Source organism: Moschus berezovskii, chromosome 14, assembly GCF_049115385.1.
Source record: "Moschus berezovskii isolate FMDL1 chromosome 14, NW_MosBer_1.0, whole genome shotgun sequence".
Taxonomy (NCBI): Eukaryota; Metazoa; Chordata; class Mammalia; order Artiodactyla; family Moschidae; genus Moschus; species Moschus berezovskii.
The window spans coordinates 81,854,331-81,873,492 of NC_142473.1; the positions used below are offsets into that span (position 1 = coordinate 81,854,331).

General features: G+C 40.4%; 1 protein-coding gene across 3 annotated transcripts in view; it reads right to left on the reverse strand.

The window, feature by feature from the left end:
* Positions 1–17,301, reverse strand: part of FNBP4 (formin binding protein 4) — a 28,884-nt gene extending 11,583 nt beyond the window's left edge. The window contains exons 1-13 of one of the 3 annotated variants that reach the window (XR_016039017.1): positions 16,974–17,301; positions 15,942–16,040; positions 12,828–12,964; positions 12,334–12,517; positions 11,591–11,738; positions 11,365–11,485; positions 10,030–10,365; positions 9,249–9,459; positions 5,859–5,983; positions 4,791–4,895; positions 3,510–3,643; positions 3,081–3,183; positions 2,370–2,989 (exon numbers count right to left, since the gene is read on the reverse strand). Coding sequence is in view for 1 of the 3 variants with exons in the window: in XM_055424122.2 (XP_055280097.2) it covers positions 2,326–2,513; positions 3,510–3,643; positions 4,791–4,895; positions 5,859–5,983; positions 9,249–9,459; positions 10,030–10,365; positions 11,365–11,485; positions 11,591–11,738; positions 12,334–12,517; positions 12,828–12,964; positions 15,942–16,040; positions 16,974–17,199 (2,014 nt within the window). In the remaining 2 variants the exon portion in view is untranslated. Of the gene's footprint in view, positions 1–2,325; positions 2,990–3,080; positions 3,184–3,509; positions 3,644–4,790; positions 4,896–5,858; positions 5,984–9,248; positions 9,460–10,029; positions 10,366–11,364; positions 11,486–11,590; positions 11,739–12,333; positions 12,518–12,827; positions 12,965–15,941; positions 16,041–16,973 lie in introns of those variants that run through there. The other 2 variants (XR_016039018.1, XM_055424122.2) reach the window with 2 other exon arrangements.
* Between the last annotated feature and the right edge of the window lie 1,861 nt (positions 17,302–19,162).

Genomic DNA, 19,162 nt, shown 5'->3' on the forward strand with positions numbered 1-19,162 from the left:
GTTTGTTCACTGGGTCAGAAAGTACCCTGGAGAAGGGAATGGCAACCCACTCCAGTATTCTTGCCTGGAGAAGTTCATGGACAGAGAAGCCTGGCAGGATACAATCCTCGGGGTCGCAAACAGTCGGACAAGCCTGAGCAACTAACACTTCACTTCACTAAATTTTTAAAGTATTAAGCTAAAAGACAGAATCCTGTGGGGACACAAATTTTTAATTCCCCAAGAACATGTTTTTCTATGCATCTTCATTTCTATATAAATAGAAAGGCAAATTTTCTTTCTTATAAAGGCAGGCTTTCTTTATTATTTTCCTGTATTCCCCTCAAAAGTATTACTGCTTAGTATTTTGAGGCAGGAGGGCAGTTTATCAGTTTAAATCAGAAGCTTTACACAAATAATAGGTCCATGGAGACTTTTTGGTTAAGCAGCAGAAACCTGCTTTAACCTGACAAAAGCCCGACACTCAAATATGTTGGATACCCTGAAACTGGCTTATCTTAGAGATATGTCAAATTCAAACATGGAACAATGAACAAGAATTAAAAATGAGAACTGTGAAACTGCCTTACTCCTCAGTGGAGTTTTTCTACTTTAAAAGATGATTTTAACCATTGTTGGGTTGACAGGAAGCATACATTATAAAATTTGTTTATTGGCTTAAAATAGTGATTGTCATTTCTTTCCAATTCCAAAGACCTCAGTACAAGACTTGGATTTGATTTAGATCACGTTTTTCATATGGTTTTAGCAGTTCCTAATCAAGGGACTGAGAATATATTCAACAGAATAATATAAGCTGTTTTGCCAGTGGTATTTTCCTTGACCAGACAGTAGCCAACTGTGTGTGTCATCAACAACGGGAGAAAAAGGTATTTAAGGTGTTCAAACAACACTGGCAATTCTAGAATATTCAGCTTTGGAATATATACAAAACGGACATTAAACAGTGGTCAAGGAAAGAATCATCAAACCAGAAACACCACCAGATCGCTTCAGTTCACTAACTACTGAACAGTAAAGAGCAAATCAGGTTTCTAGAGATATCCAGCACTGCTGCCCAAAGAAGGCAGAAGCACTCTAAAGAAAATCTCTTCATGAAAAGGTACCTTGTAACAAGGTATTTTTTTCCCTGAAATATGAAGTAGAATACCGCTTTTTTTCCTATGTTCTGAAATTATCACTGCTGTCATACATGTCTTTTTACTCTGAGTGACTTGACAGGGATTCTTAGGTTATTTAAGAAGTTAACAAAACCACTGGTACATGCCCAGTTTCATCTGGCATACAGTCAGAACTTTTCCACTGGGACTGGGGAGCCAGCAGACTATAAAAACATCATGTTTGATAGGCAGAGGACATGAGAATACAGCTCTTTACTCCCCATCTTACAAAAAATTTCTTTTTATCCTCAAGGTTTAAGACATTCAATTATATACAAATTTTTAACATTCTTTTCCATAATAGGTTATTACAAAATATCAAATATAGTTCCCTAAAGTTTATGGCTTTCGAAACCATTCCACACACTCTTACCTTAATATGACACCATTTAAACAAATGTAAGCTTTTCGGATCAAAAGGCTGTTTGCTCACCACAGTCTTGACTATGCCTCATTGTCTACTGATTTTTGTCTTTCCAAAGATGGAGTTAGAGAAAAAAAAAGGTGTCTTCTCTCATAATGTATAAATCAAGTGATGGCTCCTCAGATGCTCAGAGTGACCGAGAAACTATGAAAAGATTTTCTTTTTAAAATCTGTATAACCAAAGTCCCTTAAGAGTATTTTAACTGGACTGAGCCATCTTGATTATTTTATACCAGAATAGATGATTTGCAATGATCAATTATTTTGCTTCTCTGAAACAAGCATGGTCCTAGTTTCACAGTGTTTATTCACATTATTTTGGTTTGTAACAAACATACTTCCTAGGAGACTAGTGGAGTAGAAACATGACGTTGCAAAATCAACAGACTAAATATTTTATGAAAAGGCAGAACATATCTCTTATTACTCCACACAAACAGTGACAACTAAATATCCAATTCCTTACCAATTCACAGCTGTCTGTGGCATGACAGAATAGTTACAGGATAGAATTTTAAAGTCACGATACACTGGCTCATAATTTTATTTTTTAGCAGAGTCTGGTATCAATAACATGGTTATTTCCGACTAACACTAACTTTAGTTTCTCAGTATAAATCCTGCATTAATTTTTTTAGTTAGAAATTCATGACTATATTTTCTTCTTTTATATGTTAATACAAGTCTTTTCCCCCCACTCCAAAATCATCTGTCCAATTAATACCAGGTAAATTGTCCCACCTGTGGAATTCTCAGAAGATTCTGTAGAATTTGAATCAGTGCCAGTTTTGTCTTTCAAGCTCTGCTTAGGAAGAGTCTCGTCTCTACTTTCTTGGGCTTGGCTTTCTTCCTCTTCCTCCTCACCATCTGGGAACTCCCACTGAGACTCGCCCGACTGTTCGTTTACATAGAAATATCGTCTATGATCCCTAAATTACAAGAAAGAAAACACATGTTTTAAGACCCATTTTCCTACAAAGACACTTCCATTTGGTCCTGTCCCAGGACAGCAGTCTGCTCTCACAGGGACGAACCGCTTCTTAATGGACTGCTATTCACAAAGGCAACAAAGAGCTTTGACAACTGAGGATGGAGAACCAAGGATAATTCAAAGCTATTTGCACTGCCAGCAGCTCTGTGAATACAGCCCTGAACCCTCTTATTCCAACAGATGACTTAGAAAAACACCTCTCATATGTGCTTTTTTTTTTGCCAGTGCTTAACAGGGTTTTCAAGTTTCATTAGTGAAGGGACTCAATCTCCTAGAACACTAAGTTCCCTTCCAAAGAAGAGAACCACGAAGTTTGCGAAAGGTGACTCTTCCCCTCTTGAACCGTGGAATTCACATTTCATACTCTTGATATCAAACACAGTGAAAGCTAAAGAGAGGGAGAGGATCTGGGAGCTGAAAAATAAAAGAGCAAAGATTTCAAATAACGAAAAAAAAAAAAAAAATCAAGAAAAGCCAAATATAAAAAGAAATGTTTTCATCTGACCTGCTGGCAGAAGATAGTAATCTTGTTCTTCATTCACATCTTCAGCCACGAAGCTTTCCTTAACTTCACCGAGGTTAATCAGGAGTAGTTGCTTCCAGAGGTCCTGTAAAGCGCACAGAGCTCTCGCATGCGCTTAACCCCCAAGCCCGCCCTACTCCGTGCAACAACGCTCTGGAGTAAAAACCAGCTTGGTCCAATCTTGGGAAAAAATCCGTTACGTGGAACACTGTAAACACTGCTTCTGGCTCCGCCGCCGTGTGGCTGGCCCAAGCTCTGTGAGCTCTCCCGGGCGGTGCTCTGCCCGCCCGGCACTGCTCAGGCCGCTGCCCTCAGGCTCCAGACAGGCTGTTAGGTCGTCAGGTGGTGGCGATCACAAATCAAGTCTGAGATGTCAAAGGTGAAAGGTGAAAAGGGGAGAAGAGTGCGTACCTGTCCCAGTGGCAGGACCAGCCTTTAGGAGTGGCGTTTATTTCATATTGTTTTAGCTGTTCTGCAGCATCCTGAAGTTTTCGTTTAAGGTAGTTTCCATTAAGAGCCCCTTCCCGCCAGTCCGCAATCCGAGTCTAAAATCAAAGAGCAGCTTACGTTAGAGACTTCTTCTTATGTCAACAGGAAGAGGAAAAGGGACTTAAAGTCTTCTGGTCCATGACTATATACTCTGGCAGGAGAACAGACCAAAGAGAAAGAGAAATCCCATCCTAATTTCTTAAAAAGTCTTGTTTGCTCTGTAGAGTTCTGAAAAATGAGACTGGAACCCAATACTGCCAAAGCTCCAAAATCTGTGAAAACGAGTAGCAGTATTTTGTTTTTCCCTGTGAACTATATTAAGATGGTTCCCTAGTAACTTTACATTTTCGGTAGATACTTGATTCAATTAAGTCATGTAATAAATAAATTGTGCTTCCCAGGTGATGCTGGTGGTTTAAAAAAAAGTTCTGCAGAGGAATGCAGGAGATTTAAAAAACATGGGTTTCATCCCTGGGTTGGAAAGATCTCCTGGTGACGGAACTGGCAGCCCACTGCAGTGTTCTTTTCTGGAGAATTCCATGGACAGAAAAGACTTGTGGCAGGTTACAGTCCGTGGGGTCACAGAGAGCAGACAACTGAGCACACACGCATGATTAATCAAAATTAAAGGTTTAGTTCTTAGGGAAATCGGCCAACTTCCTACAGGAATTCCTTACCTAATCCTACCCTGCTACTTACTGTAAAGTACACAGGTTACACACAGGATTCAGAACTTCTCTTTTTAAATAAGTCTATGGGAATTCCCTGGCAATTCAGCAGTTACAACGACTCCTTCTCACTGCCGAGGGTCTGGGTTTGACCCCTGGACGGGGAACCAAGACCCCACAGGCCTCAGGGAGAGGCCAAATAAAAAAAGTCTGTAATGCTGTAATACTCAAAAAGTACATTCACTATAACAGGGGTCTCATCATTATGAACAGAAGCTTAGTTTCTTACAAAAAAAATATTGGAATATACGCCTATTGAAGGGAGTTAAGTATCATCCTTACACACAAACTCTCAGTTATTTATTTCCACGATTATGTTTTGCTTTGGCCAAGACACAGTTTTGTTTTCCTGTGTTGGTTGTTCAAATATATATCAAGATTAATAATTTATATTTAGGATTGAAACATAAGTAAGATTCCTCACACAAAAAGCATTTCATTCAAACACTGTTTATATTAAGACTGGCTTAATTACCTCAGTTTGTAAAAGCAGCACATGAAAGTTGGAGATGGACTGTCTATTAATGCCTAAAAACTCAAATTTACTTGTCAGGGTATTTGCCAGTTCTCCAATCTGAAACTGTAATGCAGGAAAGAAAAAAAAGCAAAAATTAAGAGTCAGAATGTTTTAAGTAAAACATATCTTTCATTTTTCATTACAGATACTAGAAAAATGGATCTGCCTATAATTCACATAAAAATTATGTGAAGAAAGAAAGAACAAATAATGACACAAGGTCTAGAGAAGCTGGATGCAATATCTACTCTAAAACAATATGGAATTTGAAAAGAGATCCTAAATGACATACCTCCTCAATATTGTCCCATCATCACTCGAGTGATGTCCCCCATCACTGTCCATTACTAATTAACTGCTTATACTAGCCATACACGAAACAAAATGAATTCTCCCAATTCCACCTGCACAGTTGTACACTAGTTGGTGACTGGAGAGACTTTTTAAAGTCAAAACAGGCAAAGTGGTTTTTCCAAAAGACCACACTTAAAGAGCCACATACTTACTTGGTCCAATTCTTCTCATGACATTAGGAACAGAAATGAAAATGGAACCAAACGTGCCGTTTGTGTAAGGGTAAGTATTGTGTTGGACACAAAGTTCGTTCTGGTTTTTCCATAAGCTGTTATAGAAAAATCTGAATGAACTTTTTGGCCAACCCAATAGTTCATGCAGATTAAAACTGTTATTTAAATTTGTGACTTTAGCTTCTTTTAATGCTTCCAAACTAGAGAGGCCTATATTTGATAAGCTACTGCTTTCCAATGGAGACTTACTTATAAGCAGTTAAGCATTTAGAATTTATTTTTAGATTTCCCTACATCAAGTAAGTCTCATTTCAGCCTTAAATATAACCTTTTCACTCAACCAAATGATTTATATTTAAAGACAGCAAAGATTACTTTTTTATTACTTCCCAGAAGAAAAAGTTTATTACTTTCTAGAAAAGAAAGTAGGTAGCCTATTTAAAATGGTTGGCCAATTTAAAAATATGATTTGTCAAGTTGCATTAAGTAATTTACATACTTTCAAGTCCTGTTCTTCTTCTACTTTAGGTACTGTCTGTACTTTTAATTTTTCTGGAGATTCTTCTGCTTCCATCTCTTTGTCTGAGTTTTCATCCATTTTTTCTGAATTTTCAGCACCAACTGCTGCAAGAGAAAATATGTGAAATTAAGTTAAAAGGACCATAAACAAAAAGGACTTACTCTACAGTGCAGGGGATTATAGTCCATATCCTGTGATAAACCATAATGGAAAATATTAAGAAAAAAAAAAAAGAATGTCTATATGTATATAACTGAGTCACTTTCCTGGATAGGAGAGGTTGACACAAAACTGTAAGTCAACTATATTTCAAAAAAATGTAAAAAAAAAAAAAAAAAATCAAACAGACCAGTACTAACAGAGCCCCAAATATCCTTTCTTACCCCTACAGCAGGGATATCTGAAGGTTATCAGAGCTCTCCTTTGCCTATGTTTTCCTCAGATGTTAAGGAAGCTCTAATGACTTATCAACCTACTGTCTTTACAAAGCCAAAAAAAATTATTCTGTTATAACAGGCATCTCCTATCTTGAGGGTCTAATGCCTGATGATCTGAGGTGGAGCTGATGTTAACAGTAATAGAAATAAAGTACACAATAAATATAACTTGCGTGAATCATCCGGAAACCATCCCTTGCCCTCCCTGCCCCCAACTGGGTCCAAGGAAAAATTATCTTCCACAAAACGGTCCCTGGTGCCAACAAAGTTGGGGACCACTGCTTTATAATCACATTTCTTCAAGTGCATCTACATATAGGATTTACTTGTTTTATCACATTACCCAAAAGTTTCTGCTTTTCCTTTCTCCATCTATTAATCTTTTCTGATCTTTTCATTTTTTTGGTCACACCAGTGGCCTGTGGGATGTTAGTTTCCTGAACAAGGATCAAACCTGTGGTCCCCTAACCACTGGACCACCAGGGAAGCTCCTTTTCTGATCTCTTCCAAAAACTCATGGCTTCAATTACTTATGAAAGCTAGATATCAAACCTGGATTATGTGAGGATTCTTTATCAAGGGGGTTTTCATAAAAACGCTTTCATAATCAGAGCAGCGTATTAAACTCCCAAATAACTCCCTTCGTGGTTAACACCTGCAGACAACCTTCACTGGACCTACTTATTCCCCTGGTTGGTGCTATCTGCTGGTGGGGGAATCTCCCTAAGAGAACAGGTTTACTACATATTTAAATGCACTAAAAGTTCATAAAATATATGAACTCTTTGTTATATTTGATTAACACCTGCTTATCAAACTAATCCATATATCCAGTATAAATCACTCTCATGAGGATCACAGATAAAAAGAACAAATCTGAGTACTCTTTAACTTCAGTTAATCTTTGATCTAAAGAAGAAATGTGACTTTAACACCACTCTTAACAGCTTTCATAGAAAGTCTGAAATTTAGTATTAAGTACTAAATCTTATCATACAATGGCCTTGTTCTTTTCATTTGATCATTAACATTCCTTCTGCATTTTCAAATTGTCTAAATCTACTCTCCCACTGACTAATTTCTAGTTTATTTATATATCAGACATCTTACATTTAATGACAGGTTTAAGAATTTAACAATTTCAAAGAACTGCTAGAGCTCTAAGATATGATTATTCTGGAGGGCAGTTAGGCAGGATTTATCAAATTAAAATGCACATACCCCTTAACCGAGCAATATACCACTAGCAGTCTATGATACTAAAACCTGCATAAAGACAGATTTCCCAAGATGTTCGCTAAGCTTGATTTTAATTGTGAAGCATCGTAACGAGTACACTATATAAAGCACATGAGCCCTCCAGTAACTACAACCCAGCTTAGCAGAGACCATTAGTAACACCTTGAAGCTCCCTGTGCCTCTCTCTCAACATGCTCACACCAGACACACCCTGATGATGTTAATAAGCACCTATACTTCCATCAGGGATAGATTCTGAAGCACAGTAGTTTTGCTTATTTTCCAACTTACATACATGGAATTTTAACATATGCATTCTTCTGTGGCTTTTTAAATTCAACAGTATTGTTTCTGGTGATAATTCATGTTGATGTATGTAACAATGGACCTTTCACTTTTCACTGTTATTCTGTATTCAATTTCAAAAATATATCACAATTTATCCACTATTCTTTAGTGGACATTTGAATGGCTTATACTTTTTTGGGATAATATAAATGCAGTATTACTTTTAACAGTGGAACAAGGACACAAATGGCGATCAATGAGGGAGGACTTAAATGAAGACATCTGTTAACAGTAGTGAAAACAATTTTCATGTTGTCTAACAATTTATATGGTTAATCTCACCTATATGCCCACTTCACAAACACACATAAAAATAAAACAGAAAGTCGAGAATACATGTAGACGAAAGATACAGAAAATGGACCTCGGAGTAGGGAATGAGAATAGTGAAAAGACAAAGGAGGGAGAGGGGTCCTTTAGAATTCTACTTTATATTCTTCTGTACTGTTCACTGAAAAGAAAAATTCAAACAAGGATGTTTTGCATTTACTTATTACCTATATTTTTGTTTACTTATTATTTTAAAATCATAACTTATAAGGTCTCTTCTGCTAGGTACACTTAACTAAGATTTTGGTGATTAAAACTAGTCAGTTCTGGTAACAGATTGGAAGAATGCAGCAGGTGCTCTTCTGTATTACCCTGAAGGTAACTTGGATCCTCATGATAGTACCAAACTATCTACACATCCAACCAAAGACTGCCCAACTTGGGGACATCCCCAGTGGTCCAGCGGTTGAGAATCTGCCTTGCAATGCAGGGGCAGGTGCAGGTTCGACCTCTGGTGGGGGAACTGGGATCTCACACGCCCCAGAGTGACCAAGTCCTCAGGCTGCAACTAGACAGCCCATGTGCCACAATGAAAGATCCCTCATGACGCAACAAAAACCTGAAGCAGTCAAAATTAAAAAAAAAAAAAAAGACTGGGCGACTTGTACACACAGAGAGAAGATGAGGCTGGGATTGCCAGAGGTGGTCCCTGCCTGCTTTGCTTACCAGCTGGAAACAAAGAGATAAGGAGAACCCATGGTCTTCACGCAGGTTATAAGATAACTGTAGCAAGTGATTAAAACAGGGAAAGAGGGACCCAATCTTACTTTTTTGTTTTTGAGGAAGAAGTCATCTCCAATCAGCAGCGACTACACAACCCAATGGATTTCAGCCTCTTGAATTCTGACTGCTCCATTAGAGGTGGAGCAGGAAAAGGTAGAAGTTTCCTTCCCCATATTTCCCTAAAAGGGTAGAAGTGCAATACCCTTCTATTTGCTCCAGAGGGAACACAAAAGGGGTAAGGATTGCTCCTCTAAATCTCCCCACTCTCAAGTTTAATTAAAGCACCAATTACCAGTTTCTCCATTTTCTGGAGTCTCTCGTCCAGTTTTGCTAGAACTCCGGCTGGTAGACTCTGGACTGGTTGCGTGAACAAACATCTTCCATTTTCCTCTTTTAGACATAAGTCTACGCATTCCATCTTGAGATGCTGGCTGGCTGCTATCAGAACATGGACTAGACCCTGACACACTACCATCTCCTTCCTCCAAGGCTCGCAATTCTGCCTACAACGAACATGAAAATAGAGTGTCATTAACTGTTTACCAACATGTATTTGTGAGTAGCAAGAATGACAGCCATGTGTTTTTGGAACTTAAGTACTTTGAGGACAAGAAGTATTTCTTAATACACCTCTCCATCAGGACTGAGCATTAAGCTCCACATTCTTTTGCTCCTCTGTCCATGGCATTTTCCAGGCAAGAATACTGGAGTGGGTTGCCATGTCCTACTTCAGGCAATCCTCCGAACCCAGGGATCAAACCTGAGTCTCCTGAACTAGCAGGCAGGTTCTTTACCACTGGGCCACCTGGGAAGCCCAGCCACTCTCCGAAGCTTCAAATTTTTCAAAAGGGTTAAGCTTCGAAGTTGTATTACTGTTACAACAGCTGTCGAGACTCTGCTTCACACTCAGAGAATCAGTAGATCAACTCCAGAGTTCAGGTTTTTATTGCATAGGCTTAAACATACCTACATGAAAGGATAAGAGAAACAGCCTCCCTCCCCCACCAATGGAGCACAATGATCCCAGAGTATGACAGTTCTGAAGGAAGAAAATATATTTAACAAAAACTTACTTTTTTCCTTTCCAAAACCAGCTCCAGCTCAAGGGTATCTTGCTCTTCCTCCTCTTCACTTTCTCCCGACTGAACAACACTGCAAAGATCCTCCTGAGTAGGGTCTTCCATACTGTCCAACAGAACTCCCGGTGGCTTCACCGCTGTTGCTGCTTCTGCTGTACTTGTCTCTTTCTCTTCGGAAACCGTCTCTGCTTCTTTACAAATTACTTTTCTTCTCCACCTCTCTTCTTCCTCTTTTACTCCCTCAGGCAGTAGAGGAGCAAGCAGTGATGCTGCCACCCCTTTCTTCTCCTCCTCATTATTTGAGAGAGCCTGAATTCCTTCATTTACTTCCTATAAAGAATAAAATAATCTCCCTTAACTTTCAAAGAAATTTCACCTGAATATACAGTTTAATTGTTCATGTTAAAAACGACCATAATATTCAGTCCCTGGATAGTCTTCAAAACCACTGCCTCCCAGAAGATCAGTACTTATTTGCACCATTTTCCTTACACGCGTGTAATGTAAGCAAAGAAACAATGTTACTTTAGAAAGGCAGTATTATTGTTCTGGGTGGAACTCAAACATATCTTTTATCCTCTGTATGTCAAAGGACTAGTAAGAAACAGAGCACATTAAAATAAAATCCTAATTTTGTCAGTTCAACACATAAGTGGATAAATCTTCACCTTCTTCTTCTGTATGAGATAACTTCACAAATATGCTGTGAAGGTGATTGAGAGGTAAGTGAAATATTTCGAAAATGAAATGTGTGACTATATTTCAATTGTCTACTTCCTCCACTGGGATATCTACTCTACCTCCCTCTTAGAGTTGTACAGATTATTTTATAAAAGCATTTTTTTGATACACCTCCCATCATTTAAAAATTCAAGATAAATTAAAATTCAACACACACACACACACTCTGAGTACAACTTACTTTTCTTATTGATAAGGCTATAAAAATGCTTGTTTCATTATCAGTCATTTGTAAGGTAGCTAATCTTTGTATTAAAGTAAAAAAACAAACAAACAAAAAAAACTCAAGTGGAACTCCCAAATCCCTGAAGCCCTCCCTGCTTGCTTAGCTGCTCCCATTTCCTTCACAATGACCCAAGGGACCGCTATGGCACCCTAAAGCTCCAGAAGAACCACTGAACTGGGGAACTGCTATAAATGCCACACAATAAACAGAAACAAATTAAGTAAAACTTCAAGAAACAAAATGTATTCTGTTTCATATCTACGTTGCAAAATATTAACAGAAGGGTAATACACCTGTCACAAAGTAGCATTCAAGCTCTTTAGATCTGAAAATAGGCAGAAGAGGTAAGTCACAACACTGACCTTTTTAACTTCTCGCTTGGCTATGACTGGTCCACTTTTACTACTAGAAACAGAAGTATTTTTCTCCTTAGTATACATGTCGGTATTTACCACAAAACTAGTTTCAGCACCTGTTACAGAACTAAAAAAAAAAATATACTTAGCAAAAGCAACAGAAGGCAAATATCAGCAAAAGATAAGACTCTGATTTCCTTCTATGTTCACTTCTTTTTGAGTCTGTTCTTACCTGGGCTGGTAATGTTGTAATCCTTGTACCTGAGTGGCAAGATACTGGGGTAATTCCCAAGTCACTTCATTTGTTTGTGTGTTCCAATAATAATAGCATCCTGTATTCTCATCCCAGACCTCCTGCCAATCTCCCATCTCAATTCCAACTAGAAGAAAATGAAATAAATTTTAAGCAGCACATATTTCTGCACAATTCTGACCTTGTATCTCAAGTCATAACCATCTAACCCAGGGTTTCTCAACCTTAGCCCTTTTACCGGGCAGGACAATCCTGTGCTTTAGGGGTAGTTCTGAGCAGTATTCAGCAGCATCCTGGCCGCTACCCACTGGATGCAGCAACGCTCCCCGCCACCCTCTGCTGTGACAATCAAACCCTCTCCAGACACTGTTCAACGTCTCCTGGGGGGGGGCAACTCCTCCCTCCTAAGTTGTCTTTGCAAACATGGTTTAAAAAAGCAGTTTGATAGTTGAAAGATATATTGCAAACCCCAAAAGACTTTTAAAAATAATGGTTTTATTATTTACTGAGCATAATCTGCCACTGGTTAAAAGGCAAGCAATCATCTTCTGATAAAAATATAACCGAGCAGTTAGTTATTTTCCAAGTACTGTATTTAAAAAGCCAGAATTCTAAAGTCTGGCACTAAGGTATACAGGCTTTCACCTTTGGGAACCTCAATGCCTAGAACAACTTTAAGAACCACACTTCAGGTTTCTTTAAACTCAAAGACTCAAGCTCACCTCCTGCCAGTGAACACTGAGTATCATACTGCCACCCTGCAGTCTGGGTTGAGTCTGTCCCATTAGGAGTAGTGGAAGAAAGGGCGGGCGCCAATTCCTTTGGTTCTGGCCGGGGTGGAGTTGGGGGTGGAGCAGAAGCTGCTCCGGGAGCCGCAGGCTGAGGAGCTGTTATTGCATCAATTTCCTTCAGGGTGAAAAGAACAAGCATTAATGACATAAACCCCAAAAAACAGCAATAATGAAATCAAACCAACCAACCAACCCTCCACTGCACAGGGTTTTGACTAAGAAGCTTGCGTCTCTGCTTCTCAAGCCAAAACTCTCCGCTTCTCCGTTTCTGTCCTTACAAGTGGCACAAAGGAGAGGTGAGAGAGAGGGGAGGGCCCAGGAGGGAAGTGGAGCGGGAGGCACAGACTGAGAAGCGGGCCGCCACCCGAGAGTCAAATCTCAAAGTGGCCTCAGCAACCAAAACCCAACGCAAAAGCTCTTCTAACCGCCAGGAAGCTGGCCAGTGTGCTATCAATGTCGGCTGGCTGGTTTCCGTTCGCTTCCTTAGACTCTGCTGGTTTTTCTGGAGCGTCACTCTCTTCATCATCACTGTCAGCGTATGCACCAAGCAAGCACAGACCTCCTGGGGACAAAAAGGCAAAACACCACTTCTAACAATGCCAAAGTCCCACGAAGCATCCAACAGAAAATACGATTCTTTAGCCATTTAGTTTACTTACAGAACCTCAAGAAATCTGCAGCTAACCAAGAGACATACAAAATTTTTATGCGCTTAGAACAAAATCAACCTGCATAGATAGCAATTTGACATCCTTTCAAAATACGTGAATTATTCAACTACATATTCCCTCTCTCAAAATAACACACAATATATATCATTTTAGAATCTGTTGATTTAGGTCTCAAACAAGTAAACCAATTAGAGTTTAGTAAATGAAACAAGCAGATTTTTCAAAGTGGAAAACAAAGCTCTTTTCAATGATTTTTTTCCCCCTCAAACAAGTGATGAATTAAAACAGAATAGAAGATGTTACAACCAAAACAAAGAAAACAAAAATCACAGCTAAAACTGAAAATATTAAGTATGTCCTCTGTAATGCTGCAATGCAATTCCCTTCTTAAAAAAATGAAACAAACCTGAAACTGTTTATTAGTTGATCAATGTTTATTACTCTAATGTTAAAATTAAGTGAGCATATATACTCTTTATATATTTTATCACAATAGGCACATGAACTATCTAACTCTAACTTGACTTTTCAGTTAATAACAGGACTAAATTTTCCAGTGTTGTGGAAACTAAAAAGATTTATCAAGAGGTAAAATCTAGTTTTCTTTGTTATAATTCCATAAACAAATTCAAAGATTCACCTAGGTGTGAGCATAAAATTGCTTCATTCATATACAAAAGTTCACATTCAACACTTTAGTCACATAAATCATGTCTTCATTATTTTTTAGTATATAACTAAGTTGTTACACTACCAATCTCCAAAATATTATTTTAAACTGATTAAAAATATTTTTAAGTGGATATTTATTAGACAGTATCTCCCCTTTTCAGTTTCTAAATGTTATCTCACATTTGGTGGTTGGGGGAGGGGCGGCGTAGATACCAGTCAATTTCCCACACTTCCTGAACAACAGGTAAGGGCAGGAACTACATTAAGACATTTCTGTACAGAAAAAATCTGCACCTTAGAATTCAGCACTGATGGGTTTCTGGGGGAAAGCGGAGGATGGGAAATTTATATTTTTACACAGAAACCCTTCTTAGTTTAGAGACAATAATAAACATTGGCTTTAATTCTATGTACTCTGGTAAAAAGTTCCAGCCAGGTGAGCTGAGGGGAATTTGGATTACAAAATTCCCTGGCAGGGTTAATTACCCAGGCTCAGAGTGGGTCTTACAGGCAATAGGTTTATTCAAGGCTCTACCTAGTCTTTTTCTCTTCAATTCAGTTTTTCATACCATACTACATACATAAAATCTCTTCCAAACTCTTGAAAACATAACGGTATTTCCTTGTTCTGAAATTTCTTTCACAACCCGTTTTACATTTCCTGTGTGTGTGTTAGTCACTCAGTAATGTCTGACTCTTTGTGACCCCATGGACTGTAGCCCACCAGGCTCCTCCGTCCACAGGATTCTCCAGGCAAGAATACTGGAGTGGGTTGCCATTCCCTTCTCCAGGTTATCTTTTCTAATTCACACTTTTCTTAAAGTGGTAAATGGGGTATGGGGAGGAACAAGCATCTATTACTTCAGGTATAATACAAAAGGTCCCTCAAATTCAGAAGACCAAAGTTATTACCAATTACAGAATATTTAGAATGAAAACACATTTTAGTCTCTCAAGATACACAAAGAGTAGAGAAAAGGAACATTTTCAGCACTTGTGGGTTAGAAATTTATATATGTTATTCAATTTAATCATCAAAACTAGGACTGAAAGATCTGTTTTACAGATAGATGAATGATGTCATGAGGTCTTAGCATGAATGCTAGAGTGGCAACAAAACCACTGTTGCAAATATTCTTTCATGCTTAAAAAATATTCAGTAAGAGCAATTTTCAGCTGTGCAAACATTTGCTAGGTAACTATCAGAGCAGTTTGTTAAAGAAAAAGACAAAAAGACATTGTAATGGCAACCCACTCCAGTGTTCTTGCCTGGAGAATCCCAGGGACAGCGGAGCCTGGTCGGCTGCCGTCTATGGGGTCGCACAGAGTCGGACACGACTGAAGCGACTTAGCAGCAGCAGCAGCATTCCCTAAAGAATGCCAAGATACTGGGGAAGCCAGGAAACAAGTTACAAAATAGCTTTAGTAGGATAAAGAAGTTGTTGTATATACACACAATGGAATGTTACTTAGCCATAAAAAGAAATGCATTTGAGTGGGTTCTAATGAGGTGGATGAACCCAGAACCTATTATCCAGAGTGAAGTGAGTCAGAAAGAGAAAGAGAAATACAGTATTCTAACACATATATGCGGAATCTAGAAAAATGGTCCTGAAGAATTTATTTACAGGGCAACAATGGAGAAACACATAGAGAAAAGACTTCTGGACATGGGGAGAGGGGAGGAGAGGGTGAGATGTATGGAAAGAGTAACATGAAAACTTACATTACCATCCATACAATAGATAGTCAATGGGAATTTGCTATATGGTTCAGGAAACTCAAACAGGGGCTCTGTGTCAACCTAGAGGGGTGGGATGGGGAGGCAGATAGAAGGGAGGTTCAAAAGGGAGGAGATATATGTATACCTATGGCTGATTCATGTTGAGGTTTGACAGAAAACAGCAAAATTTTGTAAAGCAATTATCCTTCAATAAAAAATAAATAAATAAAATAGCATTAGTAGAAAAAGTAGTAGAAATTAATTTGGGTACAGAGAGACAAGAACAGCAAACTTTACACTGCTTCAAGTGTATACATACAACTACAAGCCCTCACAAAGATGTTAAATTTCCATTTAACAGGAGTATAAATTTGCTGAAACATTCATCAAAACACCGTATACAGAAACAATTTGATTCTAAAGAAAGATACTGTAGAAAATGAATTAAAAAAAAAAAAACCACACAACTATACCTGTTGCTTTAACAGCAGTGGGCCGGGTGGTCATGACTGGTTTGGGAGGATTCTGAACAACTCTGGGAACCTCCACCACCACCTCCTGTTCATCTGGATCTAAAACAGCGAACAAAAGCAAACAGTCACAGATGACCGAACATAGAAAACTAACTACAGAGGTGACAAAACAATCTGACTCGACCTCTCAAGTCTAGATTTCATCAATTTCAAAACAAAGTGGCTATAACCCATCACTGACCCAAATAACTGAGAGGCGAGAAACAGCTAGAACCTTCACTCTGCCTAGCGGCGTTAACATTAAGAATGTGAACACCATACATAAAAATCATCTGAAATAATCCAAAGTTAAAACACATACACGTACACGTTAAATTCTCTCCAGGTTAACCATACGGCTTTTACTATAAGCATAACTAGAGCATTTTAGCACCCGAAACGGTCGGGGCTTTTCCGGCATATGGCTCCTAAAGTAATTCTGTCTGGTTCATCTTAATCCAAGTACCATTGTGGGGATCATCAACACAAGTGATTGGGAACCCAGGAGCTCCACCTCTCCAGGAATGTTGCGGAAACCTGCCAACTAGGAGGATCTTACGCTTGAGCTGGCCTAACAGGAGTATGGTTACTTCTAAAGCGTCTCTCTCAATTTCAACAAAAACGGAAGCAAAAGCACACGACGTGTAGGAAACGGCAGGTTCCACGGTCACCGAGGCTAGCACGCGGAAACGCACCGTCTCCATTTACCCCGTGCAGTTAGTCGAAACCGAGAGCAGACGGCGAGGAAGGAGCACGGGCGGCGCGGGCCAAGCCCGGCACCCGAGATGGCGCCTCTGGGTCGGCGCCGGCCGAGCGCACACGGCCCCGTGGCCCTTCCGCCCGCCAGGCCCACAGCCCCGCGCAGCAGGCCTCGGGGGCGGCGCCGCCCGCCCGCGCTCCTCGCAGGCCCCGTCTGGCAGACCTAGGCCGCAGCCCCGAGCTCGAGTTTCGGGCTGGCCGCAGTCGGCGCCGGGGCCCTCGCGCACGCCTTACCTTCTGGGGGCGAGTCCTCCGGGGCCGCCGCGGCGGCGGTCACCGCGGTCGCCGTCGTCGACACCGCTGCCGGGACCGGCTGGCTGGGCGCCGCCGCCGCCGTCGAGTCCGGCTCGGCGTCGGGCTCCGGCTCCGGGTCCCTGCCCGGCGTGCTGCTCCGGGGCCCTGGCGGAGAGAGCTGCAGGATGGGCCTGCGGCCGGGTACCGCCCGGGACTTCTTCCCCATCGCGAGCCCGAGCGCGAGCCGCGAGCGCCGGACGGCCGAGAGGGGCGGGCGCTCGGCGCGGAGGCGCGTAATCAATATTCATACGCTGCGACGCCGCCTCCGGCAGGGATCCGCTTTTAACCGGCGGAGCGCGCGCTCGCGCAAGCGCTCTGAACCCGGTGTGCTCTTCTGGCCCCGCCCCCCGGGCGGGTGGGCGGGCTTTACCCATAGGGCTAGGCGATTGGTTATTTTGACACATTGACGGAGCCGGGAGCCAATGGAAAACGAAAAAGGTTAGCGTTAAGCCAATAGTACCGAAGAGTGTGAGTTTTGACTCGCTTCCAAATTACGTCACGCTCCACCCCTGCGTTTTTTGCGGAGTCTTTTCTCTGCCGCCCTGTCCTCCATTTTGAGCCTGTTCTTGGGTCTGTTTCTTATCGTTTGTCATCTAGGGTGCGCTTTCCTGGTCTTTCCCCTAGTTTCGCCTTGTTTACTGGGGTTTAATTTGGGTCTAACATTGAACACTAAATAGAATAGTGGGTCTCTTATGGTTTTGTAAATTTTTTCTTGGAGCACAAAGATGATGGCTCATATTGTTGCTTATCAGCTGAAAAAAAAAATCACTTGACGTACTGCAAAGGAGGAAAAAGCTTAAATTTTTGCGATGGGGTCCATGAACCTTCCCAATCTAGTCGCTTTATTGGTTTAATCTTTCTTTAGCACTCTCTTCTCCCCTGCCCTGTTTCCGAGGCAGCCACACGGCGCATTTCTCTCACCTTTATTCTTTCAGACCAGCTGGAATAACTACTGCATCACATGGCAAAGTTGTTTTCCTTACTCAAGACCCATTGCGGGGGTTACATCTCTGAGTCTTTTTATCTCACTGCTGAGTTCCTCTCTAGCACTTAACCTGCCATTGAGTTTAAGAAATCCAGGGTTCATCTATAAAAGAGGAATATGATGTATAAACTAGAAATAACGGTATAGATATCTATCCTATAAGGTTGTTCTGAAAATCAAATGCAGTTCTACATATGAGCTTCTTATATGGTACCTCACACATAATAAATGCTCAGTGTTACAAATTAGAGTAGACTCTTGAGAGCCCTTTGGACAGCAAGGAGATCAAAGGAGACTCTTGAGAGTCCCTTGGACAGCAAGAAGATCAAACCAGTCAATCCTAAAGGAAATCAACACTGAATAGTCATTGGAAGGGCTGATGCTGAAGCAGAAACTGGAATACTTGGGTCACTTGATGGGGAGAACTGACTCATTGGAAAAGCCTCTGATGCTGGGCAAGATTGAAGGCAGGAGAAGGGGATGACAGAGGATGAGATGGTTGGATGGCATCACAGACTTGATGGACGTGAGTTTGAGCAAGCTCTGGGAATTGGTCATGGAAGCCTGGTGTGCTGCAGTTCATGGGGTCACAAAGAGTCCGACACGACTGAAGAATTCCAGTGGTATATGTTTTTATATCCCTAAGGCCCACTCAATTCTTGCTTGAGCGTACACTAATAATTTGTAACATTGAACACTTACTATGTGTGACGTACCATGTAAGCAGTTTATGTGTAGAATTGCGTTTGATTTTCACAATAAACCGTATAGGATAGCTATCTATATGGTTATTTCTAATTTTAGATCATATTTCTCATTTATAGATGAACCCTTGGATTGGTTGTTGAGTACAAAAGCCATGAAAGCAGTGACTTGTCTGCTTTGTTCCCTGGGTTGAAATGTGCTTTCTGGAACATAAGCACTCAGAGTTTTTGAATGAATATAGCACATGAATATATGCAAACGACACAAGTAGCAATGTTTTTTGTTTTTGTTTTCCCTTGCCTAGGGGAGGAATGACTGGATTAGAGTGTCTTGAGGTTAGACTCCCAAAACTTCTGAAAAATTAACAACTAGAAGCTGGTGAATATGCTGTTTTGAAGCTGTCATCAAAGTTTATTATTATTTTGGCTGCACTGGATGT